This window comes from Mobula hypostoma, chromosome X1 (genome assembly GCF_963921235.1).
Source record: "Mobula hypostoma chromosome X1, sMobHyp1.1, whole genome shotgun sequence".
In the NCBI taxonomy this organism is placed as follows: Eukaryota; Metazoa; Chordata; class Chondrichthyes; order Myliobatiformes; family Myliobatidae; genus Mobula; species Mobula hypostoma.
The window spans coordinates 19710878-19736417 of record NC_086128.1 but is presented as its reverse complement, the minus strand read 5'-3'; the positions used below and the strand labels follow the sequence as shown (position 1 = coordinate 19736417).

At 44.2% G+C, this 25540-nt stretch overlaps 1 protein-coding gene across 5 annotated transcripts in view; it reads right to left on the bottom strand.

The window, feature by feature from the left end:
- LOC134340532 (formin-like protein 3) overlaps positions 1-25540 on the bottom strand; it is a 184364-nt gene that overhangs the window by 10419 nt on the left and 148405 nt on the right. For 2 of the 5 annotated variants that reach the window (XM_063037873.1, XM_063037877.1), the window contains 7 exons: positions 24818-24898; positions 20258-20387; positions 9627-9794; positions 7720-7817; positions 6635-6730; positions 4062-4185; positions 903-1028 (listed from right to left, as the gene is read on the bottom strand). In XM_063037873.1, the coding sequence (XP_062893943.1) occupies positions 937-1028; positions 4062-4185; positions 6635-6730; positions 7720-7817; positions 9627-9794; positions 20258-20387; positions 24818-24898 (789 nt within the window). In that variant the 3' untranslated portion in view covers positions 903-936. Of the gene's footprint in view, positions 1-119; positions 167-902; positions 1029-4061; positions 4186-6634; positions 6731-7719; positions 7818-9626; positions 9795-20257; positions 20388-24817; positions 24899-25540 lie in introns of all 5 variants that reach the window. The other 3 variants (XR_010016573.1, XM_063037874.1, XM_063037875.1) reach the window with 3 other exon arrangements.

Below are 25540 nucleotides of genomic sequence, written 5' to 3'. Positions count from 1 at the left end.
CCCTGAGGAACCTTTCTTGATGCTTGAGCCACATTAATATTTGACTTTGAGCTTGGGACGTGTAAGCTGGCGAGCACATTGCTTTCACAACTGCTCCAGGTTGCACAACGAATCCTTACCCGCGTTGGAGCGTTTGGAAAATTATGGATCACACTCTTCCCGTTCACTAAAGAAATGAAGAAGATGAAGATGAGTGAATGATGACGAGCAAGGAGGAGATAAATTTCTGGGAAAGAAAGGAACAGAATTGTATGGATGCCAGTTTTAGCTGGAACGATAGCATGAACTGAGTGTGCTGAAGAGAGGAGACAATCCCGTGGGAAAATGAAATTACTTTGATAGTACCAGAATAGGTAAAGCTTTTCCATTTAAAGGAGATGGTAAGATGTCACTTGAGATAAAATATTCAATTCCTGGTATAAGGAGAAGTAAAAGTTGATGAAAATAATTATGTGAGGAGAATAACACAAGAGCAATGTAGAAATATGAAATCAGACACACAAAGACAGACGAGCCCCTTGGCTGCCCTGAAAGACTTGCTTCATAAGTTATGGCACTGCAATGGACTACAGGAGAAGTTTCTAGTTAGCCAACCACAATGCTCCTTGGCAATGGCTACTGAGAGGCAGTACCCATTCCCCACCTCAACCATCCTAGTAGTTCCCCTCTCAACCCGAGCATCGATCCAGGAGAGCTTGCATTGGGAGCTGAACGAGTTAGTTTAATGTAATGGCTGGGTGAATCCTGAACTGGCTACATTTAAGCCTCAGTTTTGCCATCCTCTGGAACAACAAAGGCTTTCTTTTTTGGGAATTCTAAAAGGACACCTGTTAAATGGATCTGGAAATGAGCTTTAAGAACAACAGCAATGCAATGAGAGAGAGAACAAAAATGATATAAACCTGTCAAAACGGCAGACTGTAGAGGGCAGAAACATTAACAATTGGACTCTTCACACAATGTTGTTTCACAGAAGAACCGGGAGCCACGTTTAGCAGTTCGGGCTGTGAAGGGCACACTCTTCAACACTGTGGGAAGAAGATTGTGCAAGAGAGAGGGGAGGAAGGGAGAGACAAATTAAGAGAGAGAAAAAACGAGGTGAGAAGGCAGTAGAAGGATTGGGGAAGGAAAAGAAAAAGAAGCCACATTAAATCACAGCATTGGGAACTGCCTTGTAATGCTGACAATGTAAACAACGCAACACGTGCAATGGAAGGTGAAACCTTTGTCAGAAAGACCATCACTTGTTGGATCAGTTCTGAATCATGAAGGAATACACATGGCTGGAACAGTTTCACTGAAAGTGAAGAGCTTGGGATACTAGATTGGAATAATCCCAAGAATGATCTTACCCAAGACCAACACACTGCAGTACTGTAAATGGAATGGGGCTTTAGCTCCACAAATTTCCGTCGTGCTGTGTTGGCTGGCTGCTGATTGGAGGGCAGATACTTATCCATATGAAAACAAAACTGCAGCCATTTCCTTAACTTTATGCCCACCAGGCATAAAGTTATGTTGGTCGCACTCCCAATACCATTCTCTTGTCTTTGTTTTTAAGTTAAAAACAGCAGAACAAGAGAGGAGGGGATTCAAAACCAATTTTATACGAGGCCCGAAACGTCGACTGTACCTCTTCCTACAGATGCTGCCTGGCCTGCTACGTTCCACCAGCATTTTGTGTGTGTTGCTTTATATGAGGCAATGCCTGTGTTGAAGTATTGAGGAAGGAGTAGCAAAAAGTGTGCCCAGAGCCATGGATTAAGCAAGAACTGGGTTGCAAGTAATAATACATTGTAAATCATTGCTACCTGTAAATTCCTACTCACTCCCAGCTGCGCCCCCCCCCGCCACACAATTATGCTGCCCGTATTCTCACACACTCTGAGTTTTCAGGCCTACACTGGTCCCCAGATGAGCTACACTTTAATTTTTAAAATGTTCTTCATTGGTCACAGGAACAGAGTCATAAAACATTAGTAGTGCACAAAGAAGCCATCTGAGCATCTCATTGAAATCTACCAAATGTTGAAAGGACTAAATAAGATGGATGTGGAGAGGATGTTTCCTCTGGCGGGGGTATCCAGAACTAGAGGGCACAGCCTCAAAATTGAGGGCTGATCTTTTAGAACAGAAGTAAGGAGGAATTTTTTTTAGCCAGAGGCTGGTGAATCTGTGGAATGCTCTGCCACAGACTGCGGTGGAGGCCAAGTCTGTGGATATACATAAAGCAGAAATTGACAGATTCCTGACTGGTCGGGGCATCAAGGGAATCAGTGAGAGGGCAGGTGTATGGGGTTGAATGGGATCCAGGATCAGCCATGATGAAATGGCGGAGTGGACTTGATGGGCTGAATGGCCTAATACTGCTCCTATGTCTTATGGCTCATTGGATCTGTACCAGTTGACAGCTTTCAGACCCCTACCACCCTCTCTATGAGGGAAAAAGAAATACTTTCCTCATTCCTCTGAGTCCTTCCATGCCTTGTCCCCTGCTAAACCTCTGGAATCTCCACATCTACCCTCATTTGATCCTGGCCCCTGGACTTTCAATGGCCCACCAATGGAAGCTATGGTTTCACTTGCTTAAGTCCGAAGTCCTAGCCATCTGCCCTCATGATCCTCTCATTCTGATGGTGTTCCTGAACCTCAGACTTGATTATGCTCAACAACGTGGCATCCAGAGTTCCGAGCAAGAGAAGTGATTGCTGCGCTAAATGCAAGCTCTTTCTAAATATTCTGAATCTAAAAAAATTCTGCTTGAAAAAAAGATTTCTGCTGTGCTTTTTAATTGCAGTGATATAACATAGCCGGCAGCTGTTAACCAACCTTTATATTAAGATATGTGCTTTGTTGTGAATCCAGCGTCAGTCATAATCAAAAGCACATACATGCAAGTATAAATGAGCTGGGATATTTTTAAAGCCTTCAGGTATTCGTTCAATTGGGAACAGCATCCAGACAAGATGATAGGGGTACACACACAAAATGCTGGAGGAACTCAGCAGGCCAGGCAGCATCTATAGAAGCACCTATGTACTCTTTTCCATAGATGCTGCCTGGTCTGCTGGCTTCCTCCAGCATTTTGTGTGTGTTGCTCAGATTTCCTCTTGTTTGTGATTGAAGATGACAGAGGTTTCACCTATCCAAATAAAACAACAAAAGAAAACACATCCCTTCTCGCCTCCTACCCCTACCCATCACCAATAGATTACCTACTTCTAAATGATGTCAGAGACTTAAGCACCAGCACCAGGTAGCTGGCAGCATATGAGAAAGAAATCAAACAGGAATGCAGTCACCTTGTGCACACACGGGTTATTCATGTAGTGACAGCAAAAAGAGACGCTAATCTACCCGCTCTGGGGCTTCGTCATAGCTGATTGGGGGTTTCAGTGTCTGAGACACAGAGAGAGAATTTTGGACGGAAGAATTCAAAGCCAAGCTGAACTGCAGGTGACCCGTCCCCTCCTAAGTCTGTATGGGGCAGAGTTGGCCCATGTCCCTTCACTTTTGAGTAGGAGTACAGACACACACAGTGAGCAGGTCAAGCTTACAACTCACAAGCACTAGTTGGCAACAAATCAGAGGCTGGATTAATGGACGAGTGATGTCGTTCACAACCCCTTAATCCAATGACAATCAGCTGATTTGATTCCTGACAACGAAAGGGTTCCCTACTCCAGGTGCCTGCGAGAGGCCTCTGCTGGGGTCCCTTCCACCTCGGGATTGAGCCATTAATATTTACACACAATATCAAGAAACGCTTGGCCATGCAGGCAAGCAGTTAAACGAGGCGATTGGTTCAAGCAGAATGAAGGAAATTCAACTCAAACAAGGCTGTTAATCTTGGCACTCAAGTGAGTTAACCAAGTCAAGTTTGCAGCAAGAAAATTAAGGTCAGTGGTTTGGACAAACAGCGCGGGGAAACATTCCAAAAATTTCACTGGAACTGAATCAAATGTACACAAACATGCTGCCCAACACACATTGGCAAATTATCAGCCTTGAAACACCCAGGCTCTGTCTAGGCTGGCCCTGCGCGTATCCTCACACTTTACCTGTGATGATGTCTTCAATGGTTCCATCTTTCCCTTCATACACCGACGGGTGATCTTTGACCTGGCGCCTTCGCAACTCAGCAATGAGCTCCTGATGTTGACGCTTGTTCCTCGAGCATGGAGACTGTAAGAAACAAAAGCACCTTTATGGCAGAGCAGTGACTGAGTATGCTTGCCAGTGAATGCTCAGAAGCCGACACCAAAGCATACCAAGAGCCGAGACGGAAGCTAATTGGAAGGACTAAAATGCACGATGAAGAGATTTGAGAGGCTGGCAATATAAAACCTGCAATCATTTCAAAGGTTTGAAGAGATTACAAATTTGTGTCCAAGTCAAATAAAGAATTACCCAGGTTTACCACATTTTTAAAAGAACTTGGCAGAAGATTACAGTGCTGATCACTAAATGATAGACGGTGCAAAAATAAAACAAAATACTCAGAATGTTCAGTTCTATTTACAAATCAAGCAAGGTTTTAGGCCACTAGATAGCTTCAGCTTTGCTATCACATGACCTTACATTTTGAAGTTAAGACCCTAAGTCCAACTTGGAATGTAAGGATTCAATGTGAAATATGGGTTGTGGGTTCATGATCTAATTTGCTCTTAAAAAAAAACAGATAATCATACTGTTATCACTTTATTGCTTGTGGGAGCTTTTCCTGCAAATTAGCAGCAGAAAAACAATAACTACACTTCACTAGCTGTTCTCTGGGTCATGAAAGTTATTAGAAAACAAGTCTTTCTCCCTTCATTCTTTTTTTTTAAAGAGGTCTACGGTGTACTTTATAGAAATAGCACTGCTCCATTATGCGAGCAGTGGTTAGTTGATATATGACAATGCTGCAACATCCCTTTTCATTATAAAACCTGTAAAACATGCTCTAGGTACTGGGCCCATTCTACAGCGTCCAACATCCAAATGAAATTGAGGTTGTGAAGAGGGTGCAGAAGAGGTTTACCAGGATGCTGCCTGGTTTAGAGGGCATGCACTATCATGAGAGGCTGGATAAACTTGGGCTGTTTTCTCTGGAGCACTAGAGGCCAAGGGGAGCTCTGATAGAGGTTTATAAGATTATGAGAGGCATAGAAAGAGTGGATGGGGAGCACCTGTTTCCTAGGGTTGAAATGTCTAATACCAGAGAGCATGCACTGAAGGTGAGAAGGGGTCAGTTCAAGGGGGGTGTGAGGGGTAAGTTTTTTTACTCAGGGAGTGGGGGATGCCTGGAATGCGCTGCCTGGCATGGTGGTAGAGGCAAATACATTAGAGGCTTTTAAGAGATGTTTGGATAGGTACGTGGATGTGAGGAAGATGGAGGGATATGGACATGGTGTAGGCAGGAGGGATTAGTGTTTCGGTGTTTTTGATCTGCTTTTTTGGCTGGTTTGGCACAACATTGTGGGCCGAATGGCATGTTCCTGTGCTGTACTCTTCAATGTTCTTTGTTCCATGGAATGCCACATTTGACTGTTCAAGATTTGGTTTATACAAGGAATCACACACACACACACACACACACACACACAACTAACATAACTTGTTATGGATAATATTTAAGGCTGAGGAAGATTTGACCTCCTAATTATCTAAGGTAGGTGACTTGAATCCAATAAGGCAATCAATGAGACCCCTGAAAATGCCAACAAACTCGAGGAGCAGGCTGAAATAGTACGACAGGTCCCCAGGCTGCTGATTCGTTTCTTAGGTGACTATTTCTTACCCATCATGCACCTGGAATCAGTGGCTCAATGCAGAGCACTCAGACGCTAATTCAGATTCATTTTATTTATCACATGACATTGAGACATCCCGTGAAATCCGTCGTTTGCGTTAACAACCAACCAATGTGCTGTGGGCAGTCCGCCAGTGTCACCACACATTCCGGCGCCAACTTAGCATGCCAACAATGCTCGGCAGAATAACACGCAGAACTTAGGATCTCCCTTTAGAATCAGGAAGTTCTGGGTTCAAGATCCGTTCCAGAGACTTGAGAGCGCAATCTGAACTGACTGCGTAATAATGCACCCTCCTTCGGATGAGGTGTTCTTTCAGGATGATTGAGTGGTGTTTTGAAGAGAAGCAGAAGAGTTTTCTTTGTTGTCTTTCTATCCTTTACTCCCCAGTCAACATCACTAAATGTGATCACCTGACTGTATGTGACTCACAACATTGCTGGGAGCTTGCTGTGCACAAATTGGCTGTCCAGTTTCACATATTACAACTGTGAATGAAAAGGTACCAATGTCTGAAAAGTCCTTTGGGACATCCAGAGACAGGGAAAGGCACGACGGAACCACAGGTTTGTTCTCACTTCTGACAACAAATTTGTTACCCGACCCATTATGGGTGAAGCCCAGAGCTTTCAAAACACAACAGCCATACAAATGCCCATTCCAGCAGTAGTCCTGGGAAGCAATCAGCCCAAGTGACCTCCTGTGCCTGAAGCTGATTGCTTCTATCCCCACCCGCTCCCCCACTGTCCCTGCCCCCTGTCCCCAACCCATGATTATCTCTGGTCAGTCCAAGTGGTTTGTGTGGCTCGAAGTGAGATTAAAGTTTGTGCGTTGCTTACCTTTTGGTCCTGTTGAAGTTTAGCTTCCTGTGCAAGCATCTTCTCCCTCAAAGCTTGTTCCTGCTTTTTCCTCAGTTCATTTTCCTGTTCTGCTTCCTGCAAACAGATTGGGAGAAGCAACCTTAGCATTCCGTTGTTCTGTATCTCCACAGATCACTCGTCAGTGGCTAGGAATGATGAGCATGAAGGCGTTCACTCTGTCCCTCCTGTGATCAAACTATTGGACCTCTCCTCAATAACCACATCTCAGAATTCATGCATACAAGCCTGCAGCAAAGAGGAGGGGGACATTCGGCCCATCATGCCCATTCTACTCTGCGAAAAGCAACCCAGGACTGAACTCATGTCCCTCGAGCTGCAAGGCAGTGGCTCAACTTGCTGCACCATTGTGTCAGCCAAATCTCACAACTTGGTAGGATGTTTCCCTCCAAGCCTGTTGCCAAATCATTGAAGCTGTGTTCTCTAATTACTACACTGTCCTCTGGCAGTGGAAAATCTCCACCCACTTACTCCATTAGCACCCTTCAGAATCTTAAGTGCCACTTATGAAATCTTCCCTTAAACTCCTCTGCTCAAAAGAAAGGGTGTCAATAGGGAAGGGAGAGGAGAAGAAAAAACAATCCATTTTTTTATTTCAGTGTAATGCAAGCTGACAGTCTGAGGTGAAGGCACACCATAATGTCAGGCACATCATCTTAAAAGCATGCCTGATGAATTTTTTGCAGATTGGCCACATAATCTCATAATAATGATACCCCAAGGTGAAGCCTGAACAACAGGGCCTACCGTCTGGGTCGATTTGCTTCTCAAACAATTTTCCTTTCTTGTTCAATTTGCAGCTAATGATTCTGCTAGATAAAAGTTGTTTCAGTCTTCAAAGTAGGGAATTACCACATAAAACTTAAAAAGGCAGGTGGATAAATAACATCAAAGCAAACGCCTCATTAACCTCTGTGCAACAAATTAATGGCCGCCTGACGTTTGGATGGCATTTGAAAATCTGTCTCCACACATTAACTACTGTTTGAAGACATGGCAATAGTGAACAGATGCAAAGAGAGAGCACTTCACTTCCAAGATTTTACCTTGTAGGATGTCACAAAACGGACAAAGACTGGGAAGAACACAGATGGGGGTGTAGTCTTGGGATTTTCTCCAAAATACTCAACCACTTTATTATATGCTTCCTGTACAGGGCAGAAAGGAAGTTAGGGTTATAACAGTAGTTAGCCTTATTCTTCAAAACAAACGTAGCAGCCATCTTCCACTCCCTTGCCAGTAAAGGTTAAAGGTTAGGGGGTCAAGCAATTAGGCATTATTGCAAAATATCAAGAATTAATGACCTCCTCTCCACTGCTGTTTTTAAGTGTTCTTTGCAGTCTCTCCCTCACTTTCTCACCAATAATGTTTATTTAAAAACTTGGCTGCAAGTTCTCTGAAGTCTGTAACATTTTCCCACACATTCCATTTTATCCTAGTCCCTTCCCACCCTTCAGTGAAGAGTTATGCAAGGATTCTCTGCTGGACCCAGAGCAAAGGACAGTGAGGAACACCCACTTTACAATTTATTTTACATATCCTGTACCAGAGTGTGATTCAGCAGACTATTGTTCACTTTGAGCTGTGACTATTGTAAAAAAAATAACAGCAAACTAACTTAGAAATCTGCAGCACCTCCTATTGCTTGTCAGCTCTCCCGGAATGCCCTGGAGTCCCCAGAAATTACAGATTCGTTTCCAAGAGGTGACTGTGAGCAAAACCTCAAGGGAAACATCAGAGTGACATTAAAGAAAGTTCCATTTTCTTTGCAATATTGGATATGGAATAAAGTGCTGTTAGACTAACAGTCAAGAACAATCTAACTGGTAATCAGCCATTTAGAATGCAGCATTAGAAACATAGAGACATGAGGAGGCCATTCTGGCCTTCAAGACTGTTGCACATTTAATTAGATAAAGGCTGATCTGCTCTCTAACTCTTTACCCACTTTTCCCCTGATTTCTTTTAATACCGAGATATTGCTTCATAGCCTCAATGCGCCTGATGTACTAACGCATGGATGGTCATATGGCATTCAAAGCAGTTTTTGTCACCAATTTAGTATCTTCAGCTGTGGGCCACACAAGCAGACCTACACTACTTTCAAAGGGGTCCTAACTGAGCAGGCCAAGAGACCAGGAGTTGGAGCCGGACCCAGGCCAACTCCTGTAAGTCAGTCACTTGGCTGATCCTCCACCACAGTCCTGCGCTCCCACAAAAATAGTAGCAATCGCCAAGCTTGTGTTCTTGACCTAGCTCCACCATGCAGCAATCTCACATCTGGACCGACATCCTTTCAGCACCTGACACCCCCCCCCCACCCGCCCCCGTCCCCATCCCAACTTAATTCAACTTCCAACTGCCCCACTAATCCTTGCCAGCCAACCTGAGACACCAGGTTTCTCCAGGAGAACACAAAGGGAAGGCCTTTCCTCATACAAGGCCAATTCAGCAGCACCTGAGGCCTTGGGCTGAATTCACAGCCCATCCATGTTTTATGTTGTGGGTCAGTGGGGCGAGGTCAGGAGGGAAGAAGGGCTTTCATAATAGTCACACCACAAGGCATTGGAATTGTTATCATTCAATTGACTCACAAGGCACGGCAACCATCTTTTGTACATCAAGGTCTCACAACCCATAATGCAAGAAGGTGCAAGTAATTGGCCAAGGGATAAACATTGGCTAGATACATGTGAAATAGTGGGAAGGAATTCTCTGAATCCTACGTAGATGGTGCCTTGGTTAAGCTTCTCAGCTAATATGTTTTTAAAAAACCATAACCCCTTTCAGTATATCAATGGCAACTCTTCTGCTGAAGAACTAAAACAAAGTAGATCCTAAACATTTATGTGTTTAGGGTTTACACTGAACCTGAACTCAAAGCCCTAGGCTGAGAACATGAGTGCAGGAAATACAGCTTGACGTGGGAAGGATACTTAGTGGCACATTCTACTTGCCTGTGCAGTTTTGGAATCTCGTTGCAGTTTTTCCAACTTCCCTTCATTTTGTGACAGGAAATCCTTCAGCACCATGTTGTGCTCATGCATACTGCTCTCCCTCTTCACCAGTTCCATGTTCTGGCCCATCTCCTTTACATCCAATAGGACGTTTTCCAGTGAAACTGCGGGAGGAAATAAAATGGTCAGGAAAGGACCCAGAAGCCATCTCCATCAATGCCTGTCCTGTTGGCAAAGAAAGCCCCCATGAGACCAGAGTGTGGTTTGAGTAGTATCATCCGTGTCTCTCTCTCTCTCAGAAATTCAAAGAGATGTTTGATGCACTTCCCATCCAAAAGCTAATTTTTTCTTCTCGAAAACCAGCTGGATTCAATGTGAGGACATCTAGAGTGGTCATCATGTAACACATTAGGTTATGATGTCCCATCTTACTGTAACAAAGCACATATGGTTGAAACACTTCATTCAGTAACTCAGAGCCTGGAGCAGCATGCACAAAATCAGAAAGTGTCAACCAGCTATTGTAAAGCCAGGTGCACATCAGGTCTGAACTGAGGCTTCTGACACAAAAGTTCAAAGTTCAAAGTAAATTGTTTATCAAAGTACATATATGTCATCATATACAACCCCAAGATTCATTTTCTTGTGGGCATTCACAAAGTACAAGAAACACAACAGAATCCACAAGACAGACAACCAATATGCAAAAGACAACAATGTGCAAGTATAAAACGAGGAGTATAAACTGTGGTCGGGCATGGCAGGGAGAGTTTTCTTCCTTTTCCCGTCTGCGTGAGATGTGGGACATTTGAGAGACTTTGAACTTTTTTACTGTGCCATGGCCTGTTCTTCATCAAGTTATGGTATTGTTGCACTGTTGTAACTATACGTAATAATTATGTGGTTTTTGTTAGTTTTTCAGTCTTGGTCTGTCCTGTGTTTCTGTGATATCACACTGGAGGAATATTGTATCATTTCTTAATGCATGCATTACTAAATGACAATGAAAGAGGACTGCGTGTCCTCATAATCTAATCTAATAAAATAATAATAAATAAACATCGAGAAAATTAGTTATAGAGTCTTTAAAAGTGAGTCCATAGGTTGTGGGAACAGTTCAGTGATGGGGCAAGTGATGCTGAGTGACGGTATCCCCACTGGTTCAAGAGCCTGATGGTTGAGGGGTAATAACCTGGTGGTGAGGGTCTTGAGAGCATGACCTGGATGCCAGGGGTCCCTGATGATGGATGCTGCTTTTCTGTGATGCTCCATGTAGTTGTGTTCGATGGTGGGGAGGGCTTTACCTTGATGGACTGGGCTGTATCCACTACTTTTTGTAGACTTTTCCATTCAAGGGCATTGTTGTTTACATGGTGCAACCAGTCAATAGACACTCCAACACACATCTACAGAAGTTAGTCAAAGTTTTAGATGACATGACAAGTCTTCACAAACTTCTAAGAAAGTAGAGGCACTGCCATACTTTCTTTGTAATGGCACTTACGAGCTGGATCCAAAACAGATCATCTGAAATGATAACACTGAGGAACTTAAGTTTGTTGACCCTCTCAATGTCTGATCCCCCTGATGAGGGTTGGCTCATGCACCTCCGGTTTCCTCCTCCTGAATTCAATAATCAGCTCCTTGGTCTTGCTGACATTGAGCGAGAGGAAATGTAGAAAGCAATCTATCACTGGATTCAAACTGCTGAGCACTGAGAGGCAGCTTGCAAGGAAAAGCATTGGACCAGGAAACTTGATTGGTGTGAAAAAGGATTAACAAAAATACCACAAGGTTCCTGGTGGTGGTCCAGTGTTCAATGCAAGAAGAAAATAGCTGGTTCCGTCAACAATGTACAATGTTGAATGCACTGTGCTTGCTGGTAACAGCAAATACCCTCTTCAACCCCAAGAAAGATATCAAGCATCATCTTCTGAGATTTGTACAAAGTTGTAGAATATATTGAATGTGTATACGCCTTTAAGAACTACACGTGCAATGGGGTATTACAGTTGATATATTGTTGTTAACTGCTTATTCTCCATCAATAAAGGATGTTTAGCCAGATGCTATATCCTGTTTACTAGCCTCGCTATATGGCAAACCCACGCACACTGGAATGACAATGGGTATGCGAGGCATATTGAGGAAGCAGCTGGGCAGAAATCCGAGGTGAAAGAAAGGAGTTCAGGGTCTCTGGACAGAGCAGTAACGATGGCAGGCAGTGCAGGGGTTGGTGACAAAAATGGACGAGGCAGCCATTTGTTTTGTACATGGAATGGATGGTGATGCTCCTGAGAGTCACAGGAGTGGACAAAGAATAGAGTGAAGCTACAGTATTATTATTAGTAGTAGGTGTACTAAATACTAATGGGTTTGATAGTACTATGAACGTTAGATGAGGTCTTTCATGGAGATACTGTAAGAATTCTGATTTTAATCTAGCACAACAGATTTCAGAAAGTTGACAGGTCAATGTAAATTTATTATCAAAGTACGTATCTGTCACCACATACTACCCTGGGATTCATTTTCTTGCAGGCATTTGCAGGAAAATAAATTAAACATAAAACAAAGACTGACAAACAACCAATGTGTCAAAGAAGATAAACTGTGCAAATAAATACATAAATAAATAAACGCTGAGATCATTAGTTGTAGAGTCCTTGAAAGTGAGTCCATAGTTTGTGGAATCAGTTCAGATTTGATGTGAGTGAAGGTATGCACGACAGTTCAGGAGCTTGATGATCAGAGGTGAATAACTGCATGCGTCCAACTAGGGGCATAAGGACACTCTGGTAAATACTGTATATAATCAGGGTAAGAACATTCACTATAAAATGCAACTCGCAGCCTTCTTTCTTAGACCGGGCCCTGCGGAAACGTTTGGTGTGTCGACTGGGAAAGAACTGCTAGACCTGAGAGCTAAGGCAGGTTGACTATGAGGGTGGCAGTGCCAGGCATGAAACAGCTTTTATCAGGGCGCAACCAACAGCCACAGAAGGTGCAAACGGACAGGCACATTTTTGTAGTCCCTTGGGTTTGGGGCATAACATGTTCCGAGGGTACCGGAAGCATTTGACTTGGAGCCACGTAAACTGCGAGGCAGCGGCAGAAGAGGATCTCTGCAACTTGCAGGGAGATAGGCTGTTGAGTTGCCAATGGAAACAAATGAGCTCCATCACTTACTATGATGATGGGCCAGAGCTGTATGCCTGCGTTCATGGGCATTGGTTTGGATCGAGTTACAAACACAAGAAAGTTTGCAGATGCTGGAAATCCAAAGCACCACGCACAAGGTGCTGGAGGAACTCAACAGGTCAGGCAGCATCTATGGAAAAGAGTGTACAGTAGACATTTTGGGTCCTGAAGAAAGGTCTCGGCCCGAAACAGCGACTGATTACTCTTTTCCATGGGTGCTGCCTGGCTTGCTAAGTTCCTCCAGCATTTTGTGTGTGTTGGTTGGATTGAGTTATGTGAGCTGAGGACTGTGTGCTTGAAAGCATTCTGGAGACACATAAGCTGTGGGGTACATTGGTTTTGCCTAAGCCTACCAGTAGTCAGTGGGCTCCAGAGGTGCCAAGAAGACTCAGGCTCGCAACGTGGCCACACCAGGACCACCAGCACTAACAGTGCACCAAGGCAAATGAGAAATCAGTAACAACTATTCCATTATCTGGGAAGCAAAGCTAAGGTGTGCCTGGGGAGGAAAGCTTGCCGGAGACAGGCGATTCTCTCTGTCAAAGTGAGAGATATGATTGTGGTACAGATAGCAATGGCCTGGCATCCATACAGTTGGTGAGTGAAGAGAGCCCTGCCAAAGAGCAGGAGGTAACATGGGCTGTCAGGTTAGAGGAAAAATTAAATGCAAGTAGTTTTTTTTTAAAAGGAGGAAGTCAGGAGTTGGGTCAAAACAATGATTGCCAACACAAGAGATAGACAGAACGGTAATCTAATGTTGTGGAGTCAAGGCTGCCCTAGAAGTACATCACACCATATGGAATGGAAATATTCCCCATCCTGGGAATATTAATTGAAACATAAACTTTCCACAGTCCTGGATGAGTGCTTATAAAACACTGGAATACGCAGCATTGACCATTCAGTGTTACTGTGCTGTAGGGTAATTCAGCCCAAGTGCTGCTATACAATTCAGGGAGACATGGGCAGAGAGAGACCACGGTAGAAGCAACCATGGAGGCCAGCACAAGATGCAGAGAAGTAATGGAGCACAGTGGCAAGGCAACCAAGAATAGAGACCGAGGTGAGGTGCCTTGGAGTGACTGGCAACCCCTGCTAAGTCCTTTCAAGATTCAAGATTCAAAAACTTTATTGTCATTCTAACTGTACATCAGCTCTGCAGGGCAGAATGAGACAGCGTTTCTCAGGGGCAGTGCAATCATAACATAACAAACGCAACACTAAATAATAAACATAACAATAAATAGTAAAACACAACAGCCACATGTCAGTTAAAATCAGTTATAAGTGTCCAGTGCAAGTTAAAAGTGTCCAAAGCAGAGTCAGGTGGAGCAGCTATTTAGCAGTCTGACTGCCTGTGGGAGGGAGCTGTTTAGTAGCCTTGTGGTTTTAGTTTTGATGCTCCTGTAACGTTTGCCTGATGGCAGAAGAACAAACAGTTCATGGAGAGGGTGTGAGGGGTCTTTAATGTTTGAGTCTAGTGTACAGTGTAGACAGTGACCTTGCCTATTTTCTGGATGATGGGAGTCCTCACAATCCTTGGCAGCAAGCAGTGTCGGCCACAGAAAGCTGCTGGCACAATGGCTGCGACTTTGAGGAGCTCGACATGGGGTGTTGCCCTGACACTTTTTCCATTAGCTTGGAGAGTTCTGCTGTGGGGAGGGGTGGAGCTATGCCTTGCACTCCTGGAGCAGGACGCTGCTGAGAGGGGAGACACTGCATGGGTCCCTGGAGAATGGTTGCATTGGTTATTGTAATGGTATTGGGTTTGCTGTCTGTGAAGTTCTGAACTCAAACGAAGACCTTAAGCCCTCTCCCATATAGATAGCTATGGGTGCCCTCACTAACGGGTGGTTTTACTGTGGCCTCTTACTCTTCAAAGGCTAGACCACTTCACTGTTTATCCTTCATAACAATTCTAGCTGCCAATATCCACTATCTGAGTGGTGGGTCCTCCACCCCAAAACCAAGGAGGAAATAGTTTCAGCTAGCAATGTAGTTTAAACACAGTTCGTTTATTTTTAGCGATACACACTTAGATTTAGATAAAATTCTCAAGACACATTTAAAACTCATCAAGGATTTCTATCTTATAAAAGATTTCCAAATTACAAAACGATTTCTAAATCACAAGCGATTTCCAATACACAGGTAGAGTTCTGATAAGCTAAAAGAACATATCAGCAAGTTGGAGACAAGTGAGTCGTCCATCGCAAAAATTGGAGGCAGAGGAATGGATTCTAGTCACCCCGGCTTTCTGTCATTCTTCTTGTCGGTTCATGACTATTCCTGACAAGCTAGACTGCTCTCTGACATTTATACTGTTTTTTGCCACTTGATGAATTTATACACGTGTGATTTTTTTTCACATATCTTCGCTGGGAAATTCACACACACAGTTTAAAAGCTTCTGGGGATAGAGGTCCCAGACACCCAAAATTAACACTGTGAGGGCTGACTCACTGAGTACACAAATCTTCTGACGATATATCAACTATCCAATGTGCTAAGTGATAGTATCAATCTGGTCTGCAAGCTTCCTTTAACTAAATATCTTAGCCAGTGTTGACTGGTTTGATGTAGGACAGGGGTCCCCAACCTTTTTTGCACCACGGACCGGTTTAATATTGACAATATTCTTGCGGACCAGCCGACCGGTGGGGGGGGTGGGGGTGGTGTTCAAGTAGGGTTAAACTCACCTCAACATGTCTTTTACAGTTAGGGTTGCCAACTTTCTCACTCTCAAATAAGGGACAAATGTAGCAGTCAAATCCCGGGACACTTTACCCCAGGAAAGACTACCATGACCATGAAGCCTTGCGTGGGCACCTGTGTGCGCATGCGTGACTTGCGCATGTGATGTGCGCATGCGCGTTCATGCGGATTTTTTTCCCACAAATCGGTTTTGCCTTCATCTTCCCGACTATTTTGTATATATATTATTTCTACTTTATATAGGCTGTGTATTTATCATATCATTCCTGCTTTTACTATATGTTAGTGTTATTTATTTTCGGTTTTATGTGTTATTGGGTATGATTTGGTAGGTTATTTTTTGGGTCAGCGAACGTTCAAAAATTTTTCGCATATAAATTAATGGTAATTGCTTCTTCGCTTCACGCCATTTCGGCATGAAAGGTTTCATAGGAACGTTCTACCTTAGCAGGGGAAATACGGGACAAACCAACTTAGCCTAATATACGGGATGTCCTGGCAAATACAGGACAGTTGGCAACCCTATGTTCAAGTTCAACAGTGCGTGACAGGGAATGAGGAAAGGTGCAGCTGACTCATATCGTTTCCTCACGGCCCGGCAGCACATGCTTTGCAGCCTGGTGGTTGGAGACTGCTGATGTAGGACCAGTCAATATAACCCCTTTGTTTTATACTGCATCTCTTATGCAGCCAGCCCCGTGATGTGGGCCAGCAGTCTGTGCTCTATAGACAGTGTGGTTTGTTTGCAAAGCTGTCCTTTTAACTTCAGACTGATTATTTCTTACAATTTATATTGCAAGAAGCTGAACAAGAAATATTGGTTGGGAGTTTAGCTTACTCTAAAATAACTCTTTGACCCCTGGAAGAGTCAGTTGCTGTGTTAGAAAGCTGAGCTTAACAAAAAAGCCCTGGGCCCCAGACAGTGAATATCCATCACATTACAAGACTTCTGTTCTTCTTGGAGTTGCCCTGTGGCCTGAACCGGGCTGTGGTTGAGATGGCTGCTCTGCAGTAGGAGTGTGTTGCTAGGTAAAGCCTGAAGACCTCAGGGTTGGCCAAGTTGATGCCAGCTCGACACACTGTGCCAAAGTATGGCTAGAGAGGCCAAGAAGTCTGAGGGCTGAATTGCACTCACTGGAAATCATCCTGAGTGGGAAAGGCAGCACAAAGACTTGCTGCCTTTGAAATGGTCAGCAGAGGAAAGGAAAGGTCTAATGCCCATGAAGAGCCATAGTGAGATTTGCATTCTGGAACAGAGTAGACCTGAAGGCAAGAAGGCGGGAATCAGCAAGACAAGTTGGAAATTGCTACTGTTGAGTTGCACACACAAAATGCTGGAGGAACTCAGCAACCCAGGCAGCATTTATGGAAAAAAGTACAGTCGTCATTTTGGGCCGAAACCCTTCGACAGGACTGGAGAAAAAATGCTGAGGAGTAGATTTAAAAGGTGGTGGGGGGGGGGAGGGGAGAGAGAAACACAAGGTGATAGGTAAAACCTGGTGGGGGTGGGATGAAGTAAAGAGCTGGGAAGTAAATTGGTAAGATGAGGTGAGAGAGGGAAAAAGGGATGGGAAATGGAGAAGGAGGGGAGGGGGTGGTTGAGAGGCATTACTGGAAGTTAGAGAAATCGATGTTCATGCCATCAGGTTGGAGGCTACCCAAACGGAACATAGGGTGTTATTCCACCAAACTAAGTGTGGCCTCATCACGACGCCATATTGGAATAGGAATGGGAAGTGGAATTAAAATGGGTGGCCACTGGGAGATCCCGCTTGTTTTGCCAGATTGAGCATAGATGCTCAGCGAAGCGGTCTCCCAATCTACATTGGGTCTCACTGACGTACAGGGGTCTTTTAGAATATACAGAGCCATAGTTATTCAGCACAGAAACAGGCCCTTCAGCCCATTGAATCTCTGCTGATCATCAACCACCTATTTACTCTAATCCAATCTTATTTTATCCATATTGCAATCAACTCCCCCCACACTCTATCATCTACCCACAGACTAGGGACAACTTACAGTGGCCAGTTAGCCTACCAACCTGCACCTCTTTGGGACATGGGAGGAACTGGAGCCACCCAGAGGAAATGTATGCGCTCACAGGGAGAACGTGCAAACTACACAGACAGTACCAGAGATCAGGATCGAATGTTGATCACTGGGATTGTGAGGCAGCAGCTCTACCATCATACATATCTTGCAAACAATTTGTAATTGCAATTATTATTGTAGTTAATGGAGTAGTGGTCTTTGTTAGGTTTTGGGAATTCCAATTGATGTTGAGAAGTGCAAGTATTGTAGAGTAGTCATGAATTTGTATGGTCAAATAACTCTTTAGTACAAGATGTAAGACTTATCATATGTGAAGCTAATTGAATTTATCTGCATCCAGGGTACAGTATATAGTGCAATGTTGTTACATACAGTGTGCCAAGCACTTCTGCCTCATCTGCCATAAGCTGGACTTCCCGGAGCCCAAACATTTTAATTCCCATTTCCATTCCCGTTCCAACATGTCGGTTCATGGCCACTTATGCCAAGATGCGGCCACCCTCAGGGTGGAAGAGCAACCTGGGTCACCTCCAACCTGATTGCATGAATATCGATCTCTCCTTCTGGTAAACAAAGCTCCCACCCCCCCCCCCCCAATCTATTCCCCACTCTGACCTTTCACTTCTTCTCACCTTCCTATTACTTCCCTCTGGGTCCCCTCCTCCTTCTCTTTCTTCTATGGTCAACTCTCCTCTCCGATCAGATTCCTTCTTCTCCAGCCCTTGACCTTTCCCACTCACCTGGCTTGACCTATCACTTTCCAGCTACCTCCTTCCCCTCTCCCCAACTTTTTATTCTGGCATCTTCCCCCTTCCTTCTCAGTTCTGAAGGAGGGCCTCGGCCCAAAACATCGACTGTATACTCCTTTCCATAGATCAGTGGTCCCCAACCACCAGGCCGCAAAGCATGTGCTACCGGGCCGCGAGGAAACGATATGATTTGGCGATATGAAACGATATGAGTCAGCTGTACCCTTCCTCATTTGCTGTCACGCCCACTGTTGAACTTGAACATAGGGTTGCCAACTGTCCCATATTAGCCGGGACATCCCGTATATTGGGCTAAATTGGTTTGTCCCATATGGGACCGCCCTTGTCCCGTATTTCCCCCGCTAAAGGTAGAGCATTCCTATGAAACTGTTTGTAAGCCGAAATGGCGTAAAACGAAGAAGCAATTACCATTAATTTATATAGGAAAATTTTTTGAGCATTCCTAGACTCAAAAAATAACCTACCAAATCATACCAAGTAACTCAAAAAACCTAAAATAACACTAACATATAGGAATGATATGATAAATACACAGCCTATATAAAGTAGAAATAATGTATGTACAGTGTAGTTTCACTTAACAGAATCTGGAAGATTATGCCAAAACCGATCCGTAGAAAAAAAAAATCGGCAGGTACATGTATGCACACATCATGTGTGCACATGTCACGCATGCGCACACAGGTGCCCGCGCAAGGCTTCATGGTCATGGTAGTCTTTCTCGGGGTAAACACAAGTGTCCCGTATTTGACTGCTACTTTTGTCCCTTATTTGGGAGCGAGAAAGTTGGCAACCCTACTTGAACACCCCCACCCCCCCCTCCACGGTTAGCCAGTCCGCAAGAATATTGTCAATATTAAACCAGTCCGCGGTGCAAAAATGGTTGGGGACCCCTGCCATAGATGTTGCCTGGCCTGCTGAGTCTCTCCAGCATTGTGTGTGTATTGCTTTGGATTTCCAGCAGGTCGAAGTTTAAAGAGATTAGCTTTATTTGTCACATGTACATTGAAACATTAAAACAGTGAAATGCATTATTTGCGTCAAAGACCACCACAGTACGAAGGGGTGCTGGGGGCCGCCCGCAAGTATCGTCATGCTTCCGGTTCCAACGTAGCATTCCCACAACCTACTAACCCTAACCCGTGCATCTTTGGAAGGCGGGAGAAAACTGGAGGACCCAGAGGAAACCCACGTGGTCACAGGGAGAATGTAGAAACTGCTTACAGGCAGCGGCAGAATTGAGCCTGGGTCACTGGCACAGTAATAGTGTTATGCTAACCGCTATGCTGCCGGGCTGCAGGGTTTTAGTAATGTCACAGGTGCTGAGTGTGAAGATATGTGCATATCAGGAGAGAGACATTGGATGGCTCAAGTCTGGAGTATATTATTGCGTGGCTGTATCTTGCTATCTTATACGTGTTATGTGTGCTTTGTACTGTGTGTGACTGTCGGTCCTACGTTTAGCACCTTGGCCCCGGAGTAACACTGTTTCATTTGGCTGTATTCATAAGTACTCATGTATGGTTGAATGACAATTAAACTTGAATTGAATTGAATTTTAATTGTTTGCATAATTGTATACTGTATGTGAATGGTTAACTTTACAGAGTAATATATGTTGTATTTATCCCTTTTGGTAGGGAAAGCTGAGCAGTGTATATTGTTGTGCACAATGTGACATTACTTTTGATATATGCTGTATCAGCTGCTGCTTTTTTTTTTGGGTGTTGTTCATCATCAGTAAAGGATGTCCTGGTGAAAATCTCTATCCTGTTTACCTGCCTCACTGAACGACAATATTGTGAAGGAGCCTACAGCCTACAGAAGTCAAATTCTGCCAATCTCCTGTTGACAGGAGACAGCTGGAGGAGAAAATTGGCACAAACCTGTGGCAGCTTTCTCAATGTAGTGCAGCTCATTCCAGAAGGTGGCGATGTTGGAGTATTTCCTCTTTACAATGATTGCAATGTAGTGCAGCAGGGTCAGTTTGCGATCCGTGGATTTAGTATCTGAGAGCTGGACAAAATTCAGAATCAATACAGAATAGCTTTAGCTTTTATTCCTTTTCACTGGACACCCTTGACAAACATCAGATTGCTATTGGGGTACTACAATGAGAGGAAGTAGCCCTGTATCTTGCAATCACTTCCCTGCTCGAGCCAAGTTGACCCTCCACCTTAAGGGGTGCTGCACCCCAACCCGACAAGTAACCATGGTGTGAGGGTGAGAATGGGAATCAGTACCTCCCCAGGGTCTGGTGCTGCCTGGGTGTGGATGTCAAGATTTTTGCCATACATCAGGAAAGTTTTTCATGTCTGAATTCAGGCATAAGAAGCTCGCCAGCTTCAGAAGAGTAGGGGCTCAACTTAAATGGCCAGGACACACTATCACCACCAGAAGAAGTAAACTACTGTGGGCTTCCTAGAGAAGACTACTCTTGTGCCTCCCCCATACCAGTCCTCACCTTCCCTCATCCCCCATCCTGGAATTGTAGCTTAACTTAAAGTTGGAAATGGATCTTTCTCAAAACTGCCACATGAACTGAAATATGCTGAAGGGAGATTCTATGAATATTGGCTTGTTCCACCTCAAACCGAGAGTGATGCCTGCAGACCCCACTCTCTCACCAGAGTTTTCCGGTTGCTGTTCATTCACAGAATGTGGATATCACTCATAATACCACCATTTATTTTCTATCTCTGATTGCCCCTAAACTGGGCAGGTGGTGAGAAACCAACTCCACCAGTTGTTCTGGAGTCACACTTAGGCTGGAACAGAGATACTTTTCTCTGAAGGGCACTATTGAACTACATAGGGTTTTATAACATCCCAGAAGCTTCATAGTTAAAATTACTGAATTTTTAAAAAAAATTTCAGATTTAATTTGTGACTCTAATTTAGATTCCCGAGCTGCTCTGATTGGATTCGAACTAGTGTCTCTGGATTAAGACACCGCAGAATGCAAAAACAACTTCAAAGACTTGGCACAGCACCTCAATAATTTTGTTAGTATTATCAGGATAAGCCAGAATTTGTTGCCATTTATCATTCCAGGAGCTGAGTGGTATGCTGTGACATTTCAGAGGGCAGTTTGCAGTCAACCACGTTACTAATGGTCTGGAGTCACAAAAAGGCCAAGACGGCTGAGCTTGGTAATTAACCTTCTCTAAAGGTCACAAATCAACTCAGATGGGCTTTTGCAACGACTTGGCCACCATTCGTTACAGAATGGATTTGTTAAAATTTACAACTCACTATTTAATTTTTCTAATATACTGTATATATCTTATTGTAATTTATAGTAATTTTTATGTACTGCTGCCACACACCAACAAATTTCATGACATATGTTAGTGATGATAAAACTGATCCTGATTCAGCTGCTATGGTGATGAACAACCCAGTGATACAACCAATAATCTACCATATTCCTAGTATGATAGGTACATTTCAGTTAAGGCCATGAGATTTAGGAGCAGAATTTGGCCATCTGCCCCGCCATTTCATCATGGTTGATGCATTTTCCCTCTCAGGCCCAATCTCCTGCCTTCAGGTCCTGACCAATCAAGAATCTATCAACCTAAGAGGGGAAACTAGATAGGCTGGTTTGTTTTTGTTGGAGGGGGGAACCTGATGACAATATTCAAAATTATGTAGAGTGTAAGAAACCCTTCCCCAGAGCGCACATATCTAAAACAATGGGTTAGGCGAAGGGACAGGAGTTTTAGATGGGCTATGAGAAAGAACTTTTCCCCCAGAGTGGGGAACGGGTGGTTAGAATCTTAAACACATTGCCTGAGGGGGTGGTGGAGGCAGAGACGCTCACCCATTTACAAAGTATGTAGACGAGCACTTGAATCATCAAGACAGAGAAGGCTATGGATCAAATGCTGGTAAATGGGATTAGTTCTGATGAATGTTTGGTGTTGGCAAGGAACTGGCAGGCTAAATGGTTTGCTTCTGAGCTGCATGACATCATTCCTAATTTAAACAGCAGCACAAACTTGTCCATCAAATATTTTGAGAGTGTGGGGTGAGGTCTACACAGTAGTCTTTTGGCTCCAAAATGGACTCAGCAAAGACTAACCATCCAGTTAAGCTCGTTTCATAGAAATGTTCTTGGATTCTAATGACTGCCAACAGAAGATGACATACCGCCAACTGGCAAATGCAGTATCATTTAAGTTAGCTTGTTGCTGTAATCATGTGGAAAAGAGGTACTTTAAAAATATTTTATACAGAAACAGATTTCAAAGAAATGTCTTAGTGGAAAGAAATACAAAATAAACTACTTGTCATGTAACTGGGTGCTCCACTGGCAAGGGAAGGGAAGGAGGCCATTCAGCCCCCAGAGCCTGTTCTGTCATTCAGCTAGAGCACAGCTGATTTGGCTATTTATTGAGATACAGTGCGGAATAGGCACTACCAGCCCTTCGAGCCACGCTGCCTAGCAATCCCCCGATTTAATCCTAGCCCAATCACAGGACAATTTACACTGCCCAATTAACCTACCAACCAGTACGTGTTTGGACTGTCGGAGGACACCCACATGGTCATGGGGAGAACATACAAACTCCTTACAGACAGCGATCTGTACCATAACTTCATTTTATTTATTTATTTATATATAGATACAGCATGGTAACAGGCCCTACCAGCCTGCTGAGCAATTAACGCACTAACCCGACGTCTTTGGACTGTGGGAGGAAAGCGGAGCACCCGGAGGAAACCCACGCGGTCACGGGGAGAACGTACAAACCCCTCACAGACAGCAGCGGGATTGAACCCGGATCGCTGGCTCTGTAAAAACGTTACGCTATCTGCTGCCTACCACGCGGCCTTTCCAGACCTTGTTACGTATCCTTGATTCTCACTAACCAACAGGGAGAATCTGCTGGACACGCAAGGCTGCGATACTGGAATCTGGAACAACAAACACCCTGCTGGAGGAACTCAGCAGGTCAGGCAGCATCCGCAAAGGATAATGGACAGTTACTGTTTTGGGCTGGGACCCTTCATCCGGACTGGAATAAATCAATTGAACTGAGGTCTCGAAAGCTCCAACTGTCTTTCAATTGGAACTTTCAACAAGTCTCAGAGTTGCAAAGGTAACTTTGCTCCTCTTTCCACAGATATTGCCTGACATGCTGAGTGTTTCTAGCATTTTCTATTTTTATTTCAGAGTTCCAGCATCTGCTGTTATTTTCTTGATTTCCCCCAATTGTCTTTCAGCCTTTGGTAAGAGATGGGGATAGCATGGGAGTAGCACAGTCTCTTGATTTTCACTCCCCTCTGTTTCCACATCTTGCTGAGCTCTGCTTATATACGATTATACCAAAGGCCTGGGCACATTTTGAAGGTATTGACCAAATCAGCCCCCTGACCTGCCTGGGTGTTGGAAAGAAGTTACAGGGGATAACTTAAAGTAGAAAAAGACCAGGAAACAGCTGACTTCTGTGAAAGGGACATAAGCAATATCCATGAAAAAAATAATCTGCCTGCACCCTGCCCACTCATCCACTGTTAGATGCTGTATGAACCATTTCCAGCATTCCCTGTCTGTTTTGTACAACCCCCTTGAAAATGTGCTGATCACAGACTAAAATATTGGCAAAGACTTGGATGATTTTTTTAACACACTAGTGCACGAAATAAACAGTTGGGGAGCACATCCTGCTTCAGTCGGTAATGCTCAGAACACAAATGAAAAGAATGTGATTTTGATTAACTGAGTTGCTATATTTAGGCCAAGTTATGTATGTTTGTCCTGAAGGGGGAGGGGGGAATCAGGCAATGACAAGTCTGCCTTTATGTCTCCAGAAACTGTGAAGTTTGACCCAGTCCGGCTAGTTAAATGGTTCCTGTCACTGTCTCTGTCTCTCTAGCTCTCCTTAAGTCTCTTTCTCTCTCTCTCTCTCCCCTGCAGGGCTTCTCTACAGACCAGAATGCTACTCAGAAACAGCTGATAACATCCAGGTAGCTTGTGCCAGAGACAAGATGCTGGGCCGCCTGAGGCTCCCTTCTGACACAAGGCTGAAGACTCTGCTGGTCTTCACTGAAGTCACATGTCTGCTGAGTCAGATGACCCACATTTTGGGCCCAAAGTAGAAACATTCACTTTGCCCCTGCTTCCGCCTTTTGCTTTCATAAGGCTCTCCTGTCAAGGCCCATAGCCCATAGCCCACAGGGAAGGAGGTCAGCCATGCTGGAGAAAGAGTGGAACAGCAAATGAGGGCAATCACTGCATAATCTGATTTTAAGGCCCCTTCATAGTATACTACACAATTTTCTTAAAATGGGGCTGGAGCACTCTCCAAAATTGTACACTTAAAGCATGACAATATTAACAAAGAGTACCCACATGGAGCAGATTACACCAGCCTTTAGAAAAAGGGTATCACGAGAGCATAATGCTGCAGAGAGGGTGAATGGGATCGTGTACATACCAGGTCCAGGCTCTGTAGTTTGAAACCATACACAGCTCCTCGTTTACTACTGTTCATGTAGTTACCAAGTGCCAAGATAATCTGCCAGGAGTGAGGGGTGGAGAAAAATAGGAACATTATTGGAAGCATTACAGTGTGCAAACTTTACAAAAGACAAGAGTTCTGTATAAACCATTGCAGCATTGAAGGCAGCTGTGATTTCAGACTGTGCTCTTGGAGTTCACAGTCACTCTCTGGGGTGGATGTATTGTAGGCCTGAGGCACCAAATTGGTTACCTTCCTCCACCTGCAGCCTTCTGGCACTGCTGTTCAGCTTGTTGCGAACGTCCAGCCTGGGGACAGTTTTGGAGCTGCTCCCAGTGCGGTGGTGCCAAGGTGTGGCTGTACTGTTGGAGGTGCCAACTCTCAGATGGGACTTCAACCTCAACCCTGTCTGACTTTACAGGATGGAAACAAAAGAACCATGGTCACCATTTCCAAGAGGGTAGGGAAATGGCTGGATCAACATTGGTATGAACTTGGCATTGGTGGCCACTTTCTGTGTTGATAACACTTCATAATGATTGCATCAGTTACTGCCTGTGGGAGCGTGCTTTGTACAATATGGCTGAAGTGGTCACTCTCTTACATGTCAATGAGAGTTTGTTGGCCACAAAGCACTTTGGGAAATTATAGGGTCATAGAAACATAGAAAACCTACAGCACAATACTGGCCCTTCGGCC